The sequence below is a fragment of the Schistocerca cancellata genome, chromosome 3, assembly GCF_023864275.1.
Source record: "Schistocerca cancellata isolate TAMUIC-IGC-003103 chromosome 3, iqSchCanc2.1, whole genome shotgun sequence".
NCBI lineage: Eukaryota > Metazoa > Arthropoda > Insecta > Orthoptera > Acrididae > Schistocerca > Schistocerca cancellata.
In genome coordinates, this window is record NC_064628.1 from 288,533,000 (window position 1) to 288,554,460 (window position 21,461).

Here is a 21,461-nt window from a genome sequence, read left to right on the forward strand (position 1 = left end):
TACACACAGACCTTCACTTATAAGTTAATTTCTTAGACCTAACACAGCCAAGGTTGGATTTAGAGCTTTCCTGATGCTTACTACCAACAGCATCACTATTACCAAATGCAACTAAATTCAAACCTTTGTGATGCAATACCCAACACTGTGAGCCTCTACTGTCTTGCCCTATTCAAACTCACTCGAGTCTATAAGACAATATATTGTTTTAGCTCTTGTAAACATAGATACAGGTTAAGCCTTAGAGTGAGGGAGACAGCAGGAGCATGAAGCAACTATGGGCACCTCAGTGTGATCTGAAAGGTCAACTGGCGCAATATGATTTGTTATGGTTGGTGATATACGCATATGATAACTACAACTGATGGGTGCAAGAGAAAGCATATACAGCACAACCGACGTCAACTTGGTTCGTATGAACAATCTGCTAAATTTTGACCATCAGTTGAGTGTCTGGATGACTGCAGAAACTCTCTGCCTTCCCAAAACAATTGTACACCAACTGGTGACTGATAAATTGCACACGAGGAAGGTGTGTGCCAAGCTGGTTCTCAAGATTTAGACAGATGACCAGAAGAATCACCAGGTGACTGTCACAACTGAACTTCTCAAATATGTGGAAATTGAACATCCTTTTTTGGGCTGTATCATTACTAGGGATGAAACATGTTGTTTCGAATATGACCCAGAAACAAAACATCAAAGCTGCAAGTGGCACACCTCAGAATCCCCAAAACTGAAAGAAGCAAGCATGAGCAAGATCAAAGTGAAAACGATGTTGTGATGTTGATTGTCTTTTTCAATGCCATAGGAGTGGTCCGCTGAGTTCATACCTTGCGGCCAAATCGTGAATGACACTTACGGAAAAACTATGAGAAAGAGTCATCAGAGTGGGAAAGAAGATGGCCACAACATGGGAGCTCAACCACAACAACTCTACGAGGCACACCGCTCTGCATATCCCCGAGTATCTGGTGAAACAACTTGAAAAGGGTACTGCAATCCCCCACCGTCTGGACATGGCTCTGGCCGACTCCTTTCTCTTCCCAAGGACTAAGGCACCCTCAGGTTGACTGAAGCCATGTAAGGCGCCATGACAAGGGCCCTTCCAGAGGTCTCTGTCAATGCCTTCCAGGATGCATTGCAGAGCTACTGGAAAATGTGTGTAGATGCCCAAGAAAACTGCTATGAAAAATATTAAATGTTTGAAATTATATTTACAATAAATTTATTCGTTAAACAAAACTGCAGTTCTCTATTGACATCTTGTACTTTACATTAACCTTAGAAAAAAAGAGGTGGTCATCCTTGTCCAGTGATAGACTGTGGGCTTTTCAATAAAACTGAGACTGATTCTCGAAATTTTCTCATGGGTCCATGAAGTTTCGAGATTCTAGCTGGATGATATCAACTTATTGCCATGACATTTTAGCTGATCTTCATGTGAGTGTTTTGCACTGGATTCAGCCATCTTCTGGTGAGTGTTTTGCACTGGATTCAGCCATCTTCAGGTGTGTGTTTTGCACTGTAAATTGTAGTTCACTAGCTTTATAGAAAAAATTGGCATGGAGATGCATGCACAAAGGCATCCACTAACATGAGCAACCTCCATTGAATGTAGCACTCTCTCTGAATACTGCTCCACCTATAGTTCGCAGGCACATTGCATAATATTGATAACACATGCATACTCTCTGTTGGAATGGGAGCTATGGAATTAAAATTCGAATATCAAATTAATAAAATTAATAGTCGCTAGACATGTCACTACTCACAAACTGCTTTTTTTTTTTTTTTTTTTTATATATATATGTTAAAGAAATCACTGGATCCCATCCCTTATACAGTTGAAAGCTGCTTCACGATTAATAAGGACTTCCTCCAAATGTATTTCCATCAATTCCTTAATAATTGAATTCCAGAAGGATCTCATCGAGTTCAAGATTTCTGTGGCAGAATAATTCATAGAATGTTCTGTGAAGAGACACAGATTGGCTATGGCTGACTTACCAGGCTGTGAAAAGCAAGCGTGGCGAACATGTTCAATATGCCATTTATGTACTGTGTGTGTTGTCTGACCATGTAGGCTTTGCCACACTGGCCAAGTATTCTGTGGATTCCAGCCCTCCCAAATCCAAAATTGTCCACTACCGAACTGAGAAGAGCACAAGTCTTTACAGGTGGCTGAAATATTACAATGTCCATTATCTTTGAACACAGATTGTAGGTGTTCCAGCTTCTTTGGAAGACTGTCTCCACCAGACACAACATGTGCCCAATGCATCATCAACGTTTGAAGGACAACCATAGTTTGTGATAGTTGGTGGCAGCTAGATGCCTGCAAATACAGGTCTGTATGTGTAGTTTTGTGGTAGACAGAATACCCCAATGTTCCATCCACTTTTGGATGGCTAAGACATGCAAAAAAGGTAAAACAGCCACCTTTCTCCACTTCCATCATAAATTGGATGTTTTCATGGATTGAGTTCAGATGCTACAAAAAGTGTGACAATTCTTGTTCACTGTAGGACCACACTACATAAGTATCATCAACATATTGCAAGAAATATTTTGATTTAAGTTCCGCCAAATCAAGTGCCCTCTCCTCAAAGTTTTCCATAAAAATGTTTGCTACCAGAGGGGAGAGAGGACTACCCATGGCAACACTGTCAACTTTCTCAAAATATTCCCCATTAAATAAGAAATAAGCTGAGGAAAGAGCATGATGAAACAGCACTGTTATATCAGCTTTTAACTCACTACTGTTGAGTGAGAATGAATCCGTGAGAGGAATCCTAGTGAAGAGTGAGTTTACAAATAAGTGTGATTCATTGAGTCGAAGTGACTTCAATCTATAAGGAATCATGAGTTGTGACCGTGCTGTGAGCACTTCCCCGTAGAAGGTCTCAGTAAAGAAGCAAGATATTTAGCTAAGTCATATGTCGCAGTACAGATATTGCCCACAATAGGCTGTAGTGGAAGATTTTTGTGAATATTCTCCACATAACATAAGCACTGCATTAAGGAGAAAAAAATGTGACCACCCCCAAGTGGCATAGGAGAAGGAGCGGTTCAAGTCCAGTGTGTTCCCCACATATGTTGGCAACATTTCATCAGAATTAGCCAGAATACTAAGAAAACATACCTTGCCAGTGTGACAAAGCCTACGTTGGTCAGACAGCATGCACAGTAAGTGAAAGGTGCGTTAAACGTGACTGCTGCACTCACCTTTCACAGCCAGTCAGGCAGCCATAGCCTAGCACTGTATTTCAGGACATTCTATGGATTATTATGCCACAGTTATCTTGAACTTGATGATATATTTCTGGAATTCATTTATTAAGGAATCAGTGGAAATACATTTTGTGGAAGATATTATTAATATTGATGACAGATTTCAACTGGATAAGGAGTGGGACCAATAGATTTCTTTAATATCTATAGAAAGAAAACATTTTTGAATAGAGACATGTCTCCTTACAATTAATTTTATTAATTTGACATCTGCATTTTATTCCATAGCCCATATTCCAACAGAATGTGCAAATTTAGTATCAGCGTCACGTATGCGCTTGCATGTCAAAAATGGAGCAATATTTGAGGAGCGATTCAGATTCCTTGTAAGCCACCGACTACATGCTGTAGATGGGCTTTACATTGATGTACAATAGCAATCACTATATTAGCTACTGGCCACATTTAACATACAAATAATTGATCCTATATAAACCTGTTGTACAGAATTGTAATAATAATCATAAAACTCATTTTCTAGACTACTAGTACCCAAGAATTCTCTTAAACTGTAGAATGGATTGTTTATTAACCAATTGTACAACTTACTTTTAAAATTATTGAAGTGTGTATTGCTTGTAGAATGTGGCAATTTATCAAAAACTTTCAAACAATTCACTTTGTGAGAAGTTTCTGTTTTTGTCATCCTATGCCTAGGAAAGTCAATGTTCTTCTTGTTTCTGGTGACAGTGTATGTTCTCTCTTGTGTCAAATTCTGCACTGTTGTTTTTCACATATATCAATGATGCATAGATATAAATATTGATACTGCAATTATTTTGGTATTAGTGAAATAAGGGCACTAGTGTTTCCTTGGACATACCTTACACATACCTGTAGCACCTTTTTCTGATTCAGTAATACATCACTGACATGACATTAGTGACCCCATGGCAGCAGCCCACAAGATATGTGGGACTGATACAGTATAAAGTAAGCTAACCTAAGATATTCATTTCTCACTAGCTCAGATAATTTCCGTATGAGATTAATATCTTTCAGCAGATGTTATTAATACGGGGCTGCCAGTTTAGTTTGGAATCAATATGTATTCCAAGCAGATTTACAGATTTTACTTCTATGTCTTTAGCTAGCACCAGCAGCAGGTGTTTTCTCTGGTCTGCACAGTAGTTTATTAGATGAGAACAAGTTTATTGTTAAGGTGAGAGTGCCCTGTGATTTCTGGCATAACCTTGACATATCTCGATCTGTGGTGATTAAATTTGTGTCATCCACATAACATGTAACTGACTGAAGCGCGCCACAATGTGGCAAAGCGTTAACTGCAACAATGAAGGAGAACGGTCCAAGGATAGAGCCCTGAGGCGCCAGATGATACTTTCTTCAGGGAAGAAAGCCTATTTTGAATTGACACAAATAGCCTCCTGTTATTTAGATAAGAATTAATTATTTCTAATGCTGTGTTATTTATTACATAATACTGTAGTTTGGCTAGTAAGATGTCATAGGGCTTACAGTCAAAAGTCTTACACAAATTGCATATCTCAGGAGAGACTGTATGCTTATTTTCAGATGCAGTTAAATTCTGATTAACAATTTCAAGGGCTGCAGAAGTGGTAAAACCATGCTATCTACTACAAAGATGGTTATGTTTTTCAAAGTAGTTACTAAACTGTACGTATTTTTAAAGATTGTGACAATAGACACTGGCCTTTAGTTCTCAGGGAGATGATTTTGCCCTCTTTTTGTACATAGGTGTAACTTTTGACATTCTGAGCTGGTCAGGAAAACTCCAAATTCTAGTCATTTGTTCATAATAAATGTAAATGGTTTGGAAATAATGTTTATTGCTGTCTGGCAGAGTGTGCAGGAACTAAAATGCCCCCCCAAGAAACCCCTCCACAACCTCAACACATTCTCTCAGGGACTAGAATGCAGCCCAAGGCACCCTATCTTCATTCCTTCACATCCTCAACACCATCTCTCCCATACGTTTCACGTGGTCTTCCTCACACCATCGTGCCACCTTCCTTAATGTTGACCACCTCCTCTCTGATGTCTCCACCCACACTTCTGTCCACATTAAACCCACCAACCACCAACAGTGCCTGCATTTCAACAGTTTTCATCCCTTTCCCACCAAAACATTCATACCACACAACCTGGCCACCCAGGGATGGCGTATCTGCAGTGACAAGAACTCCCTTACTCAGTATGCCGAGGATCTCACCAAGGCCTTCACCAACAGGCACTACCCCCCCCTCCCCCCCCCCCCCCCGGACTATCGCAAACAGATCTATGGTGTCATTTCCTCTAACACCCCAATCCTCTCAATGCCCCCAAGAAACACCCAGTACTACCCCGGAATGGAACAACTGAACCACATCCTTCAGCAAGGGTTTGATTGCCTACCATCACGTCCTGAAATGAGTGACATCTTACCTGAGGTACTATCCATTCCTCCTAAAATGGAGTTCTGTTGCTCAATGTCATTTACAAGCTCTGCTGCAATCATTGCATAGCTTTTTATATTGGTATGACTACCACTAGCTGTCCACCAGGCCAAACAGCCACACTGTTGTCAAGAGCAAAGTAGAACAACATGCATTGGCACATAACATGGCTGGTTTCAATACCTGCTTCACTACCTGAGCCATCTGGATGCTCACCTCCACCACCAGCTTTTTTGAACTGTGCAGATGGGAATCATCCTTACAACACATTCTCTGATCCCATAATTATCCTGGCCTCAACCTATGGTAACATACTGTACCCACACCCACCACCCAACAGTTTCCATCTCCTCCCCATTCTCATTTCCCACCCTTTTGTTTGCCACCCTCTGCCAACACACCCGCCCTCTTTCCCTGTTACTCTCCATTTTCGCTCCTTTTTTCCCCACCTCCCTGCCCCACAACCTCCTGATACTGTGCCTGCTGACAGTCTAGTCCCTGCACACTCCACCAGAAAACGTTCGTTTCTCTCTCCCCACCCATACACTATCCCTTCCCCTTCCCTGCCCCGTCCAGATTGCTGCTTGCATATCACATTATAATTGCATTCTGGCCTGAGATGCTGGAGTTGGTGCCCATGTGTGTAAGAGGTGTGCTTGCTTGTGTGTGTGAATGGTGTGTGTCTCTCCTTTACTGATGAAGGCTATGGCTGAAAGCTTTAAGTAAGTGTCTTTTAACTGTGCCTGTCTGCAACTTAACATATCTTCCTTACAGTAAGTAGCAATCATCTTTTCCTACACTGTTGTTATTGCATAGTTAAATAGCCAGAAATAGTCCTTGCTTTTAGAGTTAGAAAATTTTTAAACACAAATTACTATATTTATGTGTGTGACAAAATCCCAACAAAATTCATGTCCTCCAGGAACATGATCAGCAAGTACATTAGTTGCTGGTGTTTTTGACTGGTTGATTTAAAATCTTCCATTCATTTACTATAGCAATAAAGTATTTAGTGAACTCTTCTGACTCAAGCAGAATGTCTTTAGTATGTGTAGAGGGGGAGTCTTGTGTTATAATATTCCAGGCAGCCTTAAATTTGTCCGGAGCTCCTTCTATGTAATTTTTACAGGCAACTTGTTTGGCAATTTTAAATTTGGCTTTATAATTTTTTTTTCCAGATAAGCTTCATAAAAAATGTCATATTGCTCTATGTCATATTTGCAATAATTTTTATACATCCTGTACAATGAAAGCATCTCTTCCCTGACACCAGTAGGTCATCAGCGTACAATTTAAGTTTTTTACCTTTTTTGTTTGGTTTATAACAGATTCTTTTGAGTAGTGAGCAAGAGTACCATAAATTGATGTCTGTCTTAAAGAAATTATTAAAGAGATTTTCAACAGTTGATGTATCTCTATCATATTCATACATAAAGTCTCAGTTTATATTTCTAAGGCAGTCTGTGAATAACTTAATACAATCCTCTTTCTGACCTCTGACCCATGTAATTCTTGGCTTTTTATTTCCAGTCAGTCATTATCTGACTGTGCATAATAGTATGTGAATAGCTGCAGTGCCAAAACTTCACTGAAAACTAAGATTGTTCTTCATCCTTGCTATTCCCACATTCTTTCTATACGTTTTTTGCCCATAAAAGATTTTAATAAAGCACATCCTCATGTGTTTTGTATTTCTTCTTGTGTACCTGCAGAAAAATTGCAACAACTGTTGTCAGTGAGAATCCAAAATGTACCACTTAAAACATCATTTTTTGCTATTTGTTCAAATAACTCATGCCATTCACTAGGTCTGTAAATGGAAAAAACAATTAAATTACTCCAAAAATAGTAACTTCATTTCAGTTACTGGGATCTACAAGTATTATTTCAATTACAACTGTCTTATACCACCAATTGTTTAAATTAATGTTAACAGTTAAGAATATAATACAAAAATGCAGAAATAGGTGAATTTTGTATAGATGGGGAAATGGGAAATTGTCATGAAAAAAGTTGATGCTTTATTGCGCTGCTTGTCATACAGAAAGAAGGACTTATTAATATGTGGTGATTGTTCCATAATTTTATTGGAGGAATTTGACAGGAAAAGTGATATAGAGCTGCTGTTGGTCATTTATAATTTATTTCCAGTCATAAATTTCCCTACCCTACAACCCGAGTTACTGAACATAGTAGTACCATTACAGATAATAAATTTGTGCAAGAAGATGTTAAAGAAATACATGCCTATCCCGTGGTAAACATACTGCCAGATTCGGTTCTTGTATACCTGAAGATGCGCTTATATTCGTATGAAACCAATCATGATTTTGAACCAATAAACTATTTACAACTGTAGTGATTAATTATTTGTTTCTACCATGAAGATCAGTTGTCGATATCCTTTTAACCAAATTCTTTTAATTATAAACAGTACTGTAACATATAAAGAACAAAAAAGTCCTGGTGTATGCACATCCTATCTGAAACTGACAGATTAGACAACATCAAATCAATATGGTACTGTTGAAAGAGATACAGGGAAAAATGGTGATAGAAGAACCAAAAATTATTTTTCTGTTAAAGATAAAGGGAGCATTGTAGAAGACATTTTATGTGTAGCAGATTTGTTTAATTATTAGTTTTTTAAAACAGGTGAGAAAATTGTTGCAAATAGTTTAGAAGAGAGAACCAATAGCACACTGAAGAAGAAATACACAGGACAACTAGTGAAATAAAAATTAATCTCACATCCCCATCTAAAAATTAAAAGTTCATGTAGGGTGGATAATATATTCAACATGACATTAACATGTTGTGGCCCTATAAAAGGTGATGTTCAAAGTCACTTCTGCAATGCCTGATTAATCCAGGTGTTTTCCCAGAAAGATTAAAATATCCTATTATTAGGCCTCTCTAAAATAATGGTGACTCCACAGGTGTCAATAACTACTGCACATGGTCGCTCCTTACATTATTTTCCAAATACATTGAGAAGGTAACGTACTCGATGTTGTCACCCAATTGTGTAGCAATGGGATACGTAGCCAAATACAGTTTGGATTTATAAAGGGCTAGTCTACTGAGAAAGCTATTTACACAATTTTTAAATGATAAAATATCACCAATTGGGACCTTTGCATGTTATCATTCACTGACGCCTTTTGGGAGAATATCCCGGGTTAACCCCTCACTTTGGCAAAACGTATTCATTGCAACAAGAAAATCTTAACAAGAAGTGGGGTTCACACACACACACACACACACAATCTTGCAGGCATCTCTTTAAGCAGTTGGCAATAATAATCACAGCCTAGCAGTACATTTATTCACTTACAAAACTTCCTAATAACAATCCATCTGAGTTAGAGAGTAACAGAAAAATTGACAAGTACAACAATAGAAGGAAACAATATCTACATTAACCTTTAATAAATCTAACTTTGGCACAGAAAGGGCTGAAATTTACCCATGGATATAAAATTCTGATAGATAGCAGAAGTTTTTTCAAAAGTAGATAAAAGATGTTTCTCCTTAACAATTCCTTGCATGCCATACAGGAATTCTTGACAAGAAAAAATTGTAAATAACCAGCATGTAGCCATATAAAAAGTTTTGTTTTTTCAGCTATATACAGGGTGTCCATAATTTAAGTTCCAGTTTCAAAACACTGCTCAGAATGATGTAAGAATTGAACAGTGTCTTATTGACACAGGGGGAAACATTATGGAACAAAAAATTTTTACGAAAATTTGATCAATAGATGGTGCAGTAAGCATCAGAATATGCACACCAACAGATGCACAGCACATGGCTGTTCCTCAGTTTGCACCCGAGGTGCCCAACATGATTGTTTCTATAAAGGATCGCATGCAGCTGGCAGGTCTCTTCTATAAGAATGGTGACTGTGTGCCACTAGCCCTGCAGAAGTTATGGACACTCAAGGGTGTGAAAAGAGGCACTGGCCAAATGTCTGCTGAAGGTATGGAGAAAATGATTACAAAACTCGAAAACACAGTGGAGGAAACCAGTTGATCCGGCATCTATTGAAGATGTGGCCACAGCACTCAGGAGGGGTTAAGTGGTGACACGCAAACTTGCAGTGCACAAAGAACTGCACAAACGTTAGGTATGTCTGCGAGCAAAGTACATAAAATCCTATGAAACATCCTGCATTACCATCCATACAGTATCACCCATTTTCAGGAGTCACTTCCTGCTGACTTACCAGCAAGACAAATGTTCACTCTGGAATTTCTTTTTCACGTGGAAGTGGACAATGAATGGCCATGGAACACTGTATAGACAGAGAAAGTCTACTTCCATCTGCAAGGATATGTCAATATGCAGAACTGCAGAATATGAGCAACAGAAAATCTGCTCGCATATCAACAGGTACGACTTCATTTTGCAAAGGTGACTGTGTGGTGCAGGTTGATGGCATGTTTATCCCAGGGCCATATTTTTTGGTGGAGATGAGTCCTGTGGAATCTGTTACCTGTACCATCACTGGTAAATGTTTCGAGAGACTTTTACATACCAACATGCCCCAACCTTTCGCTGGCGTGGATGTGTGGGATCATTTTACATAAGATGGTGCTCCTCCACACAATGCACAGCTGGTGAAGTGGCTGCTGCAGAGGTGTTTTGGAAATGCTAGAATTATCAGCCATCATTTATTTACAGTTTGGCCATCTAGATCACCTGATCCTAATCCATGTGCATTGTGGCAGATGGGTTATCTGAAAGATGCTATGTTCAGTGTTCCAATTACAAACACAGCTGAACTGAAGACATGCATTGCGTAACACGTACTAAACATGACCCCCGAGACACTCCAGTATGTTGTTCAACACGCTATTTCTCAATTTCAACTTGTGGCAGAAAATGATGGACAGCATACTGAACATGTCTTGTACCAGTTTACAACAATTAAAACCCAATGTCATTTTGCTTTTTATGTGGTTTTTGGCCTCAGTACAATTAAAAATTGATTTTTCCCATCTGATATGGTATTACTTTGCTGTGGTATATGGGCTTACCTAACTAACAGTGCTGACTGCTAAACATGTGAAGTCATGCACATTGAACTGTAGGAATGGTGTAATGTGCAACTCAAACCATACCCATTGTATTGTAATTCATCTGCAATTCATTCGGAGCTGACCCAATTTACGTTAAAATGCTTACAGCATCATCTATTGGTAAAATTATCATTAATTTTTTTTTCCTCATGATGTTTCCTCTTGTGTCAATAACATGCTCTTCTCTTTCTATAGTGTTTTGAAACTGAAATTTTAATTATGGACAGCCTGTATATAAACATCAAATGTCCGGGAGTGGTAGATCACATTATGGGGAAAAGCTTTTGTTACAGACTTAATGTTTGCTAACACTTCTTGGCGATGCTACGCATCTTTTTATTAGATTTTGCCAGCCCTTGGACAACAAGACTTCACAGAACCAGAAGGGTCTTCTAACCAGGTGTGCTGCATATGCATAGTGCCTACCCTAACAAACTGACAGAATGGTTTTCGACAAGAAACCTTAAGAATGAATGTCTAAGTGGAGAAACATATTTCAGAAGTGAATCAGAAATGTTAATTTTGTTCAGCCTACCCCATTTCATGGCGCAGATGACTGTACAATATATAACATACATTGCATACAAATGCCGAAGAATGCCTACACCCTGCCGCCCCTTGGCGGCAACACCAATAAGCCTAGTGTAGCCAGGAGTCTCCAGTGATCAGCTAACATTTTGTCTCTAACAAAAGTTGTTCACCAAGATATGATCTATAAACCACAGGCATCTGATGCAAAGACAGACACTCTCTCTCTCTCTCTCTCTCTCTCTCTCTCTGTGTGTGTGTGTGTGTGTGTGTGTGTGTGTGTGTGTGTGTGTGTGTGTGTGTGTGTTTTCTGATGACATGTTCCATGTAATAACACTGAATATGATCTATGGTATACGTAACTAAGTACTTGTGCCGTATCTGCAATATTCTCTACTTGTTAGACATTATGTTTTTAACAGAACAACATTAGTCCATGCACCTCTGGAATACCTGTTTTTATTCAAGCCAGGCTGATACATTACTCTCCAAAAAATAGCCAGAGAAAATAATTTTTGCAGAAAGCCACTGTACTTATCAGCTGTCTCAGTGTATGAGAATTTCCTACTGATTTTTTGTCTAGGAAAAAGTTTACATTTGTTCACATCTAGCAGTGCTGCTGGAATTGAGAAAGATCATTAGCACAGCCAATAAGAAAATCACACAAGCTAGCCTTGCTTGATAGAGTTTACTGAAAACGGAACAACCACCTGGATGTGTACTATGGTGAAAATATAACACACACATAGTGCATTTGAACTGGAGGCAAACCAGTGTATATTCACTCATTGATTTTCATAGATCTCATCAAGGAGGAGAGCTTTCATGGATTTTGAAAGAGTTAAGGCATAACAAAAGATGAGCAAGTCATAGAAACTTAATTGTACAGTATCAACAATGAACTTTCACCATACTGCTTAATGCTACTTATGCTTATGCCAGCTAAAATAATCCAAGAATAAGACAGTAAGTTGCTGCTTTTAAAAAAGTGTGTTCTCTTTGATGGAACTGACAAAAAGGGTGTTATACATGGCATAGTTTCCTATGTTATTTCAAGGATCAAACAATACTTATTGCATATCCTCAGCAAACACAAAAAGGCATGTTGTACTGGATTTTCTAAGAAGGATGTATTATCCAGAGTAAAATAACATGGGTATTTTTTACATTCATGGTGGAATTAGATAATCAGTTAGTTATTTAATCAGTCAGTTAGTTATTTGCATGTTACATTGATCACAGTTCTGATCTCTCATTGTGATGTAGAATAAGCAAGTTAGTTTACAACAATTCACTTAATATTCTTTCTCAGTGGAAAATATGACAACATGTTGAACATTTACATGACTCTCTCACTTTCATTGTATGCAATGCAATGATTAATATCTAACTCCATCTGCAACCACACAAAAAATTATTTTATATTGCACACTCTAGAGGAGGAAAAGGGCTTGTTAAGCAGGTATGATTGCACTTTGTGTTTGAAATTAATATGATTATCGGTATCTACAAGGTTCCTCACATTACTGGGTATATGATCAATGATTTTTTGGCTGAAAACCTCAGTCCAGTCTTCACTACACCAAGGCTGAGTGAGGGATAGTGAAAGTCATTTCTCTTTAGGAATGATGCCCTTTTTTTCAAACTGTGATTGATTGTTGATAACAAAATTCACAAAAATGACACAGTTAAGCACCTTCCTGACAATCTTTTTCTTCCTGAGCTCAGTGCTCATTTTTTGTCTTTAATTATCATTTTTCTCTGTTTATCAATCTCTTTTCTCTCTTCGGCAACTGTTTTTCTTCATCTGGCAACCTTTTCTCTGTGATCAGCGATATTTTTTCTGTGTCCATCAATTTTATTTCTTTATTTCATAATCTTTTTCCTTTGTTGGAGATCATTCACTCTTTATTTGCCATTCTTTTTTCTGTGGATCTACCTTCATTGTTTAGCAATTTTCTCTCCTTTTTTAACGATTAACTCTCTTTCTATAACACAATTTTCTTTCCTATTTGTCAAGTATTTGTTTCTCGATTTGCCACTGTTCTTCCCCAGTTTTAGTGATCTTTTCCTGTCACGTTACAGTTTTATTTCTTTGCAGCTATAGAGTGGTGGGGGAAATGACTGTTTAAATGACTCTGTGTGCATAATTAGTCTAATCTTGCTTTTGTGGAACTTACGGGAGTAATATATTGGGAGTTGTAACATACTCTTAGATTTTCCACTTAATAGGGGTTTCTTGAAACTTTACAGGTAGGGTGAGATATAAAATGGAGTGATCCTATAGGTTCTGCCATAAACAGGTGGCAGACTTCAGTTCATTGGCAGGATACTTGCAAATTGTAGTCACTCTACAAAGGAGACTGCGTACAAAACACCCATGTATCCCATGTTAGAATATTGCTGTAGCATGTGGGACCTATATCAGATACGAATAACAGGGAATATTGAACTTATATACATATATTAAAAAAAAAAGAGAGAGAGGAGTGAGAATAGTCACAGGTTTGTTTGAATCATGAAGGAGCATCACTGAAGTTCTGAAAAACCTGACTGGCAGACACTTCATGACAGAAGCAAGTCATCACCCTTTTTCCCTCCGATGAGTGCCACTTTCCTGACAACTGAGCAAGACGGGCTTTCAAACTGGAATGATGAAAATTCTTCACATGGACCTTTACCTGCCTCCCCTCAAATGTAGCCATTGGGGGGCCACAGATGCTCTACCCCCCACCATCCTTTCCCCTGGTGTTAAGTTAGTCCTATTTCTAAAGACTAAAATCTCTGTTGCTCCTATCATTTTACAATAGGCAAATCTCTGTCCTCAGTCCTCTGCAAATACCAAGGTGCTGACATCATTTCTACTTATGGCTCCAAAGATGGAGAAAAGACAGGATATACTTTCACATACACTTATCAGCCAGAACATTATGACTGCTGATCTACTGTCGATATAAAACCCGTCCAGGCAACAGCAGTGTCACCTGGCGAGAAATGACTGCTAGTCAGGCACATACACGGTGCTTGTGGCACTGTTAAAAAGGAGAACTTCAGGAACGCATTTAATCGTAAAATCAAAATTCAAATGAAATATCACTTTATTAAGGCCCACCACGTAAGTCGGCAACAATCAAATAATAATAATCACAATAATAATATATATATTAAATTACGACGGCCGAAGTTACGCGAGACACCAGAGAGCATGCTCAGTGTGTGCAGAATGGAAAAGGCACACACAATCTATCTGAGTTTGACTGAGGGCAGATTGTGATGGGCCAGAGTCTTGGCATGAGCATTTCAAAAACTGCACGACTGATCGCATGTTCAAGGAGTGCTGTGATGTGTGACTTCAACACATGGCGAAATCAAGGTGAAACAATGTCCAGACATCGTGAGGTTGGCCAGCCACCCCTCTTGCAGATGTTGAATGTTGTAGACTGGGCAGGCTGGTAAAACACAAGTGGCGAACTGTGGTGGAACTAAACATCAGACTTTAATCGTGGGCAAAGTACAAGTGTATCTCAACATACAGTGCACCGAACACACCTAACGATGGGCCTTCACAGCCGACAACCCATGCTTTTGCCATTGTTAACACTACATCAGCAACTATGACTGAAATGGACATGTGGCCATCGGTACTGTACATTGTGGCAGTGGCAGAGTGTTGTATGGTCTGATGAATCCCATAACCTTCTTCATCATGCCAACGGGAGGGCACGAATCTGTTGTTTTCCAGGGAACAGCTCCTTGACACATGTACTGCAGGACAGTGACAAGCTGGCAGCAACTCCATTATTCTCTGGGGAACATTCACATGGGCATCCATGGGTCCAGTGGAGCTCAAGCAAGGCACCGTGATGGCCAAGGAGTATCGTATACTGGTTGCAAACACGTACACCCCTTTGTGACGACAATGTTTCCCAACAGCAATGGCATTTTCCAACAAGATAATGCTCCTTATTACAAGGCCACAAGTGTGATGGAGTGGTTTTAGGAACACAGTGGCAGGTTCCAATAGATGTGCTGCCCCTCTAACTCGCCAGATCTGAACCCGATCAAACACATCTGGCATGCGATGGAACTTGTCACCAGAGGTGATTTGGCTCCTCCCTGGAATTTATGGTGATTTGTATGTGCAGATGTCTTACCAACTCTCTCCAGTGACCTACCAAGGCCTCATTGCTTCCATGCCGTGAAGCATCACCACACTGTTATCCATGCCAAAGATACACATACTGATTATTAGATAGGTGGTCATTATGTTATGGCTTATCAGTGTATGAAGAATGCCATGAACAACACTCCTTACCAGAGGCCTGTATGGTCTTCATGGTGAAACTGGGCTATTGCTAGAGTTTCATTTCATATAAAGTACAAAACTCACAACCAAGTTTTGGTATGTATTGATTCTATGAACAGTCCGCAGGCCATTGGCCGATTCTTCACCACCCAACAGTGTCTACTGTCCATAACCAGCTTTATGATTTGAGTTGTACAGCAGCCTCAGACATTTTTTGCTGTATCCCAAGTCATATGGGAAATCTGAGGAACAATTTAGCTGATCACTTAGCCACGGAAAAGATTGCATGGCTAACACTGGTAATGGAGAGACCAGGCACTGATTTAAGAGTACATATGAGGCTTGTAATCTATCAGAACAACTCATTTGAATGGTGGGCTACTGTTCCCTCCAATAATCTTCACACCACTGTGGAGACCACTCCTGTGTGGAGGAATTGTTTATCGTATCAATGTCTTACAGAATCGTGTGTTGGCTAGAGGTCAGGCATAATAAGAATAAAGGAGGTTCTCATCACAAGTAAGTGCTCCTGTTTGCCTCTTTTCTTTGTACCACAGCCATTTCACACTTCTTCTTACATCTCCTGAAATTGCTTTTAACTCATGGTGTCTCTTAATTTTCCTCTTGTCTGTTTAGACATGTGCTACTTTTTAGATTATTTAATAACAGACATTCTGGAAAAACACTATAAGCTGTATTTGTTTTGTAAATAAAAACATTTTTATTTACAAGACAAATATTTCTGTGTTCGCTGCGGAGGATGGCCACACAAAGAAACTATAAGCTGTATATATCAAGTCTCCTATATTTCAATGGAGCACAACCAGTTTCCACATTCTTATTGGTCATTACCACGCACAGAGTAAATGGCAGTTATATTGCCAGTCCATGTGCCATTTAATACTGTTAAGGTGTACTGATTTGAGTTAACCGATAATGACAATTGTTGAGATATTTGACTACATGGAATTCAGTTGGCAGTTTGTAGTGTAACTTCCCTTTAATTCGCACCTGATAACAACCAAGAAGGTTGAAAGTGGTTGCACTCCAATGAAATAAATGAATTCCATGTATACTGCCTATGGCTCCAGAATATCTATCATTAAATTAAGGCTGTTAGTAACTGCTGTCATAAAATTTTTAATTTATTATAGCATTGTTTTGCACCTGTCCTGTATCTGCTGAGAGCTGTGCATGGAGGGGTCCTCTCATCAGAGATGAACCCCGAAGCACCCTCATCTGCCTCTGGCCTTCATGCTGGTCCAGTTTTGTGCCTGTTTTTATGTCTCTTTGAAACTGATTTTAATTCTTAACATTGTCAATATTCTGGATGTCTCTGTTTACTATTTTCCATGACATGGTAAAACTCCAAGGTGGCCTTAACAGTTTAAATCAGTGGTCTCTATCAGTAAATTGGTAGGCCAATTGGTTCTCTGGGATTACGGGACCAAACTACAAGCTCATCAATCCCCTCTATACAAAACAAGTCTATGGAGAGCAGCATCATTAACAGAGCAATGCTGTTCCCCATGGACTTGTTTTGCATACGGGGAATCGATCATATCAGTCTGGTCCTTTAATCCTATAGAACCAATTGGCCTACCAATTTACCAATATAGACCACTGATTAAAACTGTCATATAATTAGATAAATATATGAATATTATCAGGAATGTCTTTGGCCTGTGCTATGAAACAAGTACATATAAGATGCCACTGGTGATGGGAATGTGCACCTGTTCTGAGTCCCAGAAATTACAACAATTCTTATGCAATAGTGACAGGCAGTTTAGTTGTCATCTGTCTGTATTAGTATAATCAATAGGAATGGGAGCATATAGACACTGGAAAAGAAGAACTGAAAATTTGATACTTTTTTTATGAGGGAAGAATGATTTTTTTTTGGGAGGGGGGGGGGGAGGGAGGGAGAGGGAATGGAGTGAGAAATAAATGCTACAAATAAAACTTCACTGGATACTTACAGCATTAGATAAAAATGAATGGCCATACCATAGTTGAAAAATTTATCTTTTATTTCTGTCTGTTGAAATGTACGTGTGAAACAAAAAATAAAAGCATTAACAATATGTATGTCACAAGTATCAGCTTCTTACAAAAAATATCAGTACAAAATACCACTGAGATATTTCCCATGGAATGTTTGCTTTGGTTTCTACAGCGAACAAATGAATCAATCTTTTCACACAGCACCAGGTACCTACATGGTACAGCCATTAAATCACACTGCTAAGCAGATTTCTTCCTCAGCTTCCATGCTCCTATATGGTATCGAAACCAGATAAGGATTAAATCCTTTCCCATCTGCAGCCAGCTCCAAACTGGAACAATCTTTGAGCCTGCAAAAATGACAAACAGGGAAACATAAATTTCAATTTAAGGAGAAATAATGAACACGAACTATTCCTCACTTGAGGAAAATGTTATGGATGGTTAAACTTTATTTTATGTTCCAGAATGAATTTTCACTCTGCAGCAGAGTGTGCATTGGCACATTAAAACTGTGTGCCAAACTGGGACTCGAACCCAAGACCTTTGCCTTTTGCGGGCAAGTGCTCAACCAAATGAGTTACCCAAACACAACTTATGACGTGGCCTCATAACTTTATTTCTACCTTGGTTGGCTGTGGCTATGCTCTGCCCCTGAAGTACCTTTCCTTCCAGGAGTGCTGGTCACACAGGAGAACTTCCATGAAGTTTGGAAGGTTGTAAATGAGAAGCTGGCAGAAATAAAGCTGAGAGGGTGGGTCGTGAGTCGTGCTTGGTTAGCTCAGATGCTAGAGCACTTCCCTGCGAAAAGCAAAGGTCCCGGGTTCGATCCTAGTCCAGCACACAGTTTTAATTTGCCAGGAAGTTTCATTTTCTTACTTGCTTTCTCTTTATTTTTCCCAATTCAGAACTAATACCCATTTCTATTACAACTTTATGAAAATATAGCTGCTTTCTGAAAAAAATAAAATAGAAAATGCAAACCATATATAAAATTATGTAACTAATCAACATATTCATCACTACAAATGAATCAAAGCTTCATTAAACACACATATGCTCAGCTTATCATCAAAGGTAACAAAAATTTAATCAATGTAGCAGTTAAGATTTCATGTATGTACTGACTTATATGTAGAAAATTCAGCTATAATACAATCAATACCATTTACAGTAACATTGCTTTTAACAATTTATTGGCTATAACAGCGATATCTATTGGTTCCATTTAAATCCTATGGAAACGCTATACTTAAAAAATCGCTTAGTACGACATCACTTATTGTGACTTAGCATATAAACTAATGTATTTTTATTACATTTGTGGAGGAATATGTTAGCTATAACATCAATTATTCATTTCTGTTTGTTACATATCTGCAGGTTACTAACAACAATGTAAGACTTATTATCAAACTTTGTTTCCTGTAGAAGTCAATGCAAACATTGCTTTAAATACATCACAAAAAAAATGAAAGTATGTAATATTGAAGAAAAGTCACACATAATACAGCGAATTGAAAACGAGGAAACAAACTTCAGCATCGTGAAGAAATTGGGTGTCTCACATTCAACAATTTCTGCAATCTGGAACGACAGAGAGAAAATAGTCTCTTTCTGAAAACATTTCTTTTAAAAACAAGTGGGTGAGACAGTCTGCACACAAAGGTATTGAAGAATCTTAACTTACTTGGTTTAACCAACAAAGGTCAAATAAAGTGCCAATCCATGGACCAATTCTTCAGGCAAAAGTCAAAGAATTTGCCCATCTGTTGGGAAATCTGAATTTAAATTGTTCTTCATCTCGGATACAATATTTCCGAGCTTCCTATGCTATTACAGCCAGGAAAATTTGTGAAGAAGCTGCCGCTGTACTTGATGGTGTAATGGACAAGTGGCTGTCTAAGAAGTGGCTTGTTTTGTGTGAAGGTTACAAGCCTGATGCATTCAGTGCAGATGACACTGGCTTATTTTACAACATGACCCGAGATAAGATACTCAAATTTAAAGGTGAACAGGCTAAGACAAGAATCACAATTATGATTACTGCATATAAAAAATAACTTCTACATATAAGTCCAAATACAATTGACACTTGTTTTAAACATGCAGGGTTCAAAGATCTTTCTTCATCATCCCATAGTGAGGGAAAGACATTTTCAGCAACAGCTCATGATGAAGATGAGGATGACATTCCTCTGGCAGAACTAGTGCAATAATTTTGTCCATCTTTGTCAAATTATGAAATAGAGCACTTCAACCATGTAGACGCCACTCTTACCATGTACATCTCAGGGAACGAACAAGAAATTGTAGCTGACATCCAAAGCCAACATGTGACTGACAAAAATGAAAATGAACAAGAAGCACAGTTTGTTGTGCCATCACTTGACAAAGCTCTCAGTGCAGGGAAACTTTACCAAAAGTTCTTGTTTTCAAAGAAGAGTTTAATACAAATGACAATAGTGAGGTGTTAAAATGAATGCATTGTGAAATGCAAAATGTATAGATACATCTTAGATGCAGAAAGCAAATAGAGAGAACTGATTATCTTAAGTAAGATTGTATACTGCAGAATATGTTACTGTATTGTATTTTAAAGTTAAAGTAATTTATATATAGAATACTGTCTTTCATTTTGGCACCGTTGATTAATTTCTGTAATAAATTAATGGGAACGAAGCTGTGTCATTCATTACTATTATACTATACAGCACTTACAATAAGTTTTACACATTCTCAACATTTTATCTCATTGATTATCCAAGACAGTGTTTGAGTGTTTGACATCAATGAACAATTTACATTGTTGCTACTTCTTTCTTCGTTTATTGTAATAACAATGCACATCCCCATTCTACACGCGTCCCTCAAAACATTATTCAACAACAATTCGACTGGGAGCAGTTCAATCATCCAGCGTGCAGCCCCGATTTGTGACCTTCTGACCACCACCTTGTTCTTGAACTTGAAGCATGATTTTGGAGGAAGGCACTTTGACAGCAATGATAATGTAAAAATGGTGTTCAGCAGTGGCTGTCTTCATTGGCAGCATCTTTCTGTGATGAGAGCATAGAAAAGTTGACAAATGTCAATGGCAATTAAGCAGAAAAATAATTTAAGATATTTCCAAAATGCCTCATACATACTCAAGAGGTTTCACTGCATCAGTATTCTTTTGGCACATTTCACTGAACAGAATGTCACAATGAAGCATGACTTTATTAAAATAAATGCAACCAGGAGAGAAAATCATCATCTAGCAGGAGACCCTTCCGTCTGATAGCCTGGTTTACTGTTCTGTAATCATTAGTGTCATTTTCCCCATGCACTTAAGAATCTCCTTTTGGCATTTTTATAAAGCGACTATGTTCCACAAGTTGAGTTTCCATCTCAAGGACTGAGGACAGGAGGGAATATGTTTCTTCATTATCTCATCAAGAATTGCTGTGCATTTAGGAGACTGGGAGAAAAAGGTGGAAATTCATTCCAAGTTAAGATCTGCACCCTTATTGTATCACACAACCTTCACAACTGAATTTAAATGATGTCTATTGCAGAGAATAAAGTCAGCATTTTCAAATACCCTTCAATTCGAATTTTAACTCCAGTTTTCCGGGTACTCGTAATAGGAGCTCTGTCATAACACAGCGCTACCAGTGCTTCAAGTGTTTCATTTACTTCGTTTTGTCTAGGTCACTGATAACAGCTATACTTACATCATCTACAGGGTGACTTTTTGGCCTTACAATTTAAAATTGCAAGTTGACAAGTGTGAGTTGCTACAGAGAAGTAACTTACTATAGAAACATAATTACAACAAAAGGA

At 38.5% G+C, this 21,461-nt stretch overlaps 1 protein-coding gene across 1 annotated transcript in view; it reads right to left on the reverse strand.

Annotated features, from left to right (window-relative positions):
• Positions 1–17,638: 17,638 nt before the first annotated feature.
• The window catches only part of LOC126174969 (dolichyl-phosphate beta-glucosyltransferase), a 119,923-nt gene continuing 116,100 nt past the window's right edge, over positions 17,639–21,461 (reverse strand). The window contains exon 7 of the mRNA XM_049921439.1: positions 17,639–17,983. Coding sequence (XP_049777396.1) covers positions 17,874–17,983 — 110 coding nt within the window. The 3' untranslated portion in view covers positions 17,639–17,873. The remainder of the gene's footprint in view (positions 17,984–21,461) is intronic.